The sequence below is a fragment of the Bidens hawaiensis genome, unplaced genomic scaffold (genome assembly GCF_021521415.1).
Source record: "Bidens hawaiensis isolate Kalapana, Puna unplaced genomic scaffold, B.hawaiensis_p1.1 tig00047667_1, whole genome shotgun sequence".
Taxonomy (NCBI): domain Eukaryota; kingdom Viridiplantae; phylum Streptophyta; class Magnoliopsida; order Asterales; family Asteraceae; genus Bidens; species Bidens hawaiensis.
In genome coordinates, this window is record NW_027498533.1 from 92,577 (window position 1) to 98,576 (window position 6,000).

A 6,000-nucleotide genomic window follows, 5' to 3' on the forward strand; every position below is an offset into this window, starting at 1 on the left:
ATGTTTTTCCCAATGATGTCACTGGTCTTCCTACGGTTCGTCAATTCGAAATCCGAATTGATCTTATACCCAGAGCTAACCCCATAGCTAAAGCCCCTTACCGTTTTGCACATTCCAAAATGCAAGAACTCTCGAGCCAACTCCAAGAACTTTCGGACAAGGGTTTCATTCGCCCGAGTTCTTCTCCTTGGGGCGCACTGTGCTATTTGTTAAGAAGAAAGATGGTTCTTTTCGTATGTGCATTGACTATCGTGAAATCAACAAGCTTACCATAAAGAATCATTACCCGATCCCTCGAATCGATGATATTTTCGATCAACTTCAAGGAGCCGCATGCTTCTCGAAGATAGATATCCGTTCAGGTTATCATCAACTCCGAGTTAGTGAAGAAGACATCCCCAAGACCGCCTTTCGTACTCGTTATGGTCATTACGAATTCTGTTTCATGCCTTTTGGGTTGACAAACGCACCCGCGGTATTTATGGACCTCATGAACCGTGTTTGTAAACCTTATTTGGACAAGCTCGTTATTGTTTTCATCGATGACATCTTGATCTATTCGAAATCCGAGAGCGACCATAAGAATCATCTCCATACCATTCTTGATCTGCTTCTAATGGAGCAATTGCATGCCGAGTGTTCTAAGTGCGAGTTTTGGTTGAAAGAAGTTCAGTTATTTGGCCACATTGTTAACGACAAGGGTATTCATGTTGATCCTGCAAAGATCGAAGCTGTTAAAAATTGGAAGCCGCCTACATCTCCCACCGAATTTCGTTCTTTTCTCGGTTTGGCGGGCTATTACCATCGTTTCATTCAAAAATTTTCCAAGATTTAATTACCCCTCACCGTTTTAACACACAAAGGTAAACCCTTTGTGTGGGGGTCAAAGCAAGAATAAGCCTTTGAAACTCTTAAGGACATGCTTTGCAATGCTCCTATCCTTGCCCTTCCAGAAGGAAATGAAGATTTTATCATTTTCTACGACGCTTCTAACCAAGGTCTTGGTTGCTTTCTCATGCAACGAGGCAAGGTTATCACCTACGCTACGAGACAACTCAAGGTTCACGAGAAAAATTATACGACGCATGATCTCGAACTTGGTGCTGTCGTATTTACCTTGAAAATTTGGAGACATTATCTCTATGGTATGAAGTGTGTGGTGTTTTCCAATCACAAAAGTCTCCAACACATTTTTGACCAAAACGAACTCAATATGAGATAACGTCGATGGGCTGAGTTGCTTAGCGACTACGAATGCGAAATTCGCTATCATCCTGGAAAGGCGAATGTCGTGGCCAGCGCTCTCGGTCGTAAGAAGCCATTCAAATCGATACTTCTTACTTGTGTTCTTGTTCAAAATGAGCTCGAAAAGTGTGTTCTCGATGCTCAACACGAATCCGTCACTGAAGACAATATGTATGACGAGATGTCGTGTCGTGCTGCAACCCAACTTGAAACTAAACACAATGGTCTGCTTTAATTTCTGAACCGCTTATGGATCCCCAATCGTGATGATCTTCACACATTTATTATGGACGAAGCTCACAAGTCACGATATTCCATACATCCCGGTGCAGACAAGATGTACGTTGACCTTCATTCTGTCTATTGGTGGCTTGGTATGAAGAAAGATATCGCTTTGTAGTTTCTAAATGTCTCACTTGTTCCAAAGTGAAAGCCAAGCATTATCGACCTTTTGGTTTACTCGAGCAACCTCCCGTCCCCAAATGGAAATGGGAAGGTATTGCTATGGATTTTATCACTAAGCTTCCTTCTACCCGCAAACATCATGATAGTATTTGGATAATTTTTGATCGTCTGACCAAGTCTGCTCATTTCATTCCCATCAAAGAGATTTATTCTGTTGATTAGTTGGAGCGTATCTACGTTGAGAAAATTTTTTGTCATCATGGAACTCCGTTATCTATTATATCTGATCGTGATGTTCGTGTTACTTCTCGTTTTTGGAAGTCACTTCAATCCGCGTGGGGTACTCGAGTGGATCTTAGTACTGCATATCACCGGCAATCTGATGGTCAATTCGAGCGAACGATTCAAACTTTAAACGATATGCTCCGTTCTTGTGTCCTCGATTTTGGAGGAAATTGGGATATTCATCTACCGCTTATCGAGTTCTATTATAATAATAGTTTTCACTCTAGTATTGGAATGGCACCTTTTCAAGTGCTCTATGGTCGTAAATGTCCATCTCCGATATGTTGGAACGAAGTTGGCGAATTTCAAATCACTGGTCCTAAACTAGTCCAAGAAACGACTAATCGTACTGCTCAAATCCGTGAAAATCTCCTTGCTGCTCATACGTCAGAAGAGTATGCTGATAAGAGTCGTAAACCCCTAGAGTTCAGTGTTGGTGATTTTGGTTTACTCAAAGCTTCTCCTTGGAAGGGAGTTATTCGTTTTGGAAAGAATGGGAAAACTAGCTCCTCGTTTTGTTGGTCCTTTTGAGATTATTAATAGAGTTGGTCCTATTGTGTATCGACTCAAACTTTCTGTTGAACTCTCTAATATTCACCTGGTGTTTCATGTTTCTAACCTCAAGAAGTGTCTTGCCGAGGGTAATATCCACATCCCTCTTGATGATGTTAGTATCGATGAGACTATGAATTTCGTTGAGCAACCCGTTAATATTATGGATCATATGGATAAAGTTACTAAGCGAAGCCGCATTCCTTTGGTTAAAGTTCTTTGGAATTCAGAGCAGGGCACCGAGTTTACGTGGAAGCGTGAGGACCAGATGAAACTTAAATACCCTCATCTTTTCGTTGTTGCGGATTATCTAATTTCAGGACAAAATTCCCAAAAGTAGGGGATACTGTAACAATTCGGGTTTTCCCGCTTTTTCATTTGTAATCGTTACCCGATCCACTTATGGGTCCGGGCTTTATCATTAATAATATTCCCGTACTTATTGAGTTATAATTATTATATTTAATTATTTATTTTTAACTACATCTTTTTTAGTCTTGACACTTTTACCCCAAATTATAAAGTTTTACCTTTCTATGTCCATTCTCAAACCTTAGGGTTCTAGCTGTAAATAATGGTTATAATCCAATTCAGAAAGTGGGTATCCATTACCAAACCCGACCCACATTCACGTTTTCTTGTACCCGAATCAAGAAATCAATCAATTAGTTGTCAAGAATCGATTGTAATCAATTTATGGTTTAGGAAATCATTTATGTATGTTAGGCGCGGCCTCACCGTCAATCTAATTAAATTAATTACACCCTGCTGACTCGTTTTTCCTTTTTAAACCTAGCCGACACTAATTGACAACCATTGATTGCGTAAAGGTTGATTATATTTCAATTAATTGTATGAATACCTTCCTATAAGGGGACCGACAATACCCCCTTATTTAATTGAATCATCTTGCTCGTTAATTACACGTTCATTGTGTTTTCTTGGCCGGCCCTGTTCACCCTCGTTCTCCCTCTTCTTATTTCATTTTAAGGTAATTGATATATTGGTTTTAGTCTCGTTTTCATGAGGATTAAAAGCCCCAAACATGTTTTGATAAATCGCAAATGTTTTGGGTTAATTGAATTTTCTAGGGTTCTTGGCTAAAGGGGCAGAATCGGATTTTGTTTATAGTTAAATGATCTGGGTTATAATCAAACTGAACTCGCATATCAATTGGTTGGTTTGTGTGTGTATCAAACTTGGGTTGCGGGTTCAATTCCCCCTGCACCCGTTTTTCTTTTTTTTTTTTAAGGTTTTTTTATTATTATTAACTAATTTGATTAATAATGATAATATCTAAATAATAATTAGTTCACTAAAAACTGACATTTGTTTATACTCGTTCAATTTCCGTCTTCGTACGTGTTAACTCAAAGGTATAATTATATATATATACATATATATATATGTATATAATTATATATTTATAAAGTGTATTATAACTTAAATACTAATGTTTAAATCAAGTAACCTAACTTTTATATATATATATATATATATATATATATATATATATATATATATATATATATATATATATAAATTACAAATAATATTGTATAGTATATATAATAAATCCTCATGTAAATATATCATTTTTGTTAACTAGTTGTTGTAATAAATCTCATACTTAGCATGTCCGGTTACTCTCGCTTCTCATAGGCTCTAACGTTCGCGCGTAATTCTCCTCTCATTCTCACTTCCTTAATCATCCTCGTTCATCCTTGAGGTGAGTACCACATTCCCCTCCATTTTACTCGTTTTATCACTTTTAGGGACAAATGCGTAACTTAGTATACTTTCATACTTTATCAATAAACAAAACTGCAATTGTTGTCTTATGTGTTAACTAATCTCAAGCCATACTTGTTATATGTTTATGTGCTCATTGTAAACCGCATTCGGAGAGGTCAAACATAATCTCAGAAAATAGTATGATCATACGCTAGTCGTTATAGCCTTGTGCTTTTTCGATATCTCATTTTATTTTCTCATTGGTTGATTGGTTAAATCTCATATGTCTCGTTGCAGCTACGTATTTTATTATATATTGTATGTATAACTGAACTGGTGTGTTGCTCACTCAACCTCGTGTTGACAAGCTATACTATTTTCAACACATATGCAGGTCACCGTTTGATGTGAAGTGTGAGGACTTAGAAGATTTGTTTAAGGACTTATGCTTGAAGAGTTTATATTGAGACTATGAATTTTCATGATTTTGATTTATTTGATGTTTGTTTACTTTGGATTTTGTAATGAATAATTGTGTTATTTGAATTAAATAAATAGATATATAAATTTAAAATATTTGCATGATAATAACCTTGCGAGCTGTGACAATCTGTCCACGCCTCAGCATTTCCGTCGTAGGTTGGGTGTGTTAGACCTAAGTGTGCTCGGTATCCATACTTAGCCATTTTCAGAGAGTGTTGAGAAGATTCCAATCTCTCTTACGTATTTTCTTGTTATTTCTTCGACCCAACAATCTCCCCTAGATTGGAACACCTCAGTTGTACCAAAACACCTCTAAGTTTACATACACTTGGCCAAAATACACATCAAATTTCAAAATGAAAGTTACATATCATAATGAAAAATATTATAAGTTGGAATTTTGTCCCATGGACATTACAAAGTAAGCCTAAGCTAATAAATAATCTCATCTTCTTGAGCTTGAGGCTTTCATTCTTCTTTCCAACCTAACAGTTGCGACATTTTCTTTAAATATGAATAACTGACTGTGGTGAGGATGCTGAGAGGGCAGAGTCCATCTTATTATATCCTCCATATCCTTCACATGCATGAATTCCAAATCAGTGTCTTCCTTGATGATGCCCAAGGCCAGTCCATCAGAGTTTCTAAGAATGAAGGATTCATCATGATCTTCAAAAGCAATGCTATCAGTCCTTCTATTTCTCTGGACTTCATAGTTAGTTGGGCCTTGTCATCCGCCGCCTCATATTCAAACACTCCGTCATATTTGCAAGAGTACTTTTGGATTTGGTCTTTGACTTATAAGTTTCTTCAATATACCTGATCTCCCTCATCCTCTTTACCCTTCTATTCCTCTCATACTCAGAATGGTCCAATTTCCTTTTCTTGTTTAGCATGGGGAACCCTTTCCTGGCTTCATTCCTGAGATGCTTGGATAGTTCATTCTGTTGTCTTCCAGCAAACCTGTGTCTGTTATGATAATCATACATATTCATGGTTGCCATCTCAGCCAGCTGCTCCTTTTTGAACTCCATAAAATCATCTTTAAAAACAATTTTCCTCAAATCTCCACTTTTCATAACCACTTTTAAAGATTCAGTTTGAGCATCAAAGAAGAGCTTCTTAGGTAGGTCCACATCAGATGGTGGCCTTTGTTATCTCTCGTGTGGCTCTTGTGGTTGGGATTGTGACACTTACCGCTGTGGGTATTCAAGTATGTTTCTTCTTTGTGAGAGAGACCCTCACCTGCCCATATTTTGTTTCAAACAATTCATTAATTTTCTTTTTTGGCAGCAC

The 6,000-nt window shown here is 37.4% G+C and overlaps 1 protein-coding gene across 1 annotated transcript; it reads left to right on the forward strand.

The window, feature by feature from the left end:
- The first annotated feature begins 2,428 nt into the window (after nucleotides 1–2,428).
- Nucleotides 2,429–2,827, forward strand: LOC143597157 (uncharacterized). Its single transcript, XM_077075743.1, has one exon. It carries the CDS (start codon nucleotides 2,429–2,431, stop codon nucleotides 2,825–2,827), a length of 399 nt encoding a protein of 132 aa, XP_076931858.1.
- Nucleotides 2,828–6,000: the final 3,173 nt, after the last annotated feature.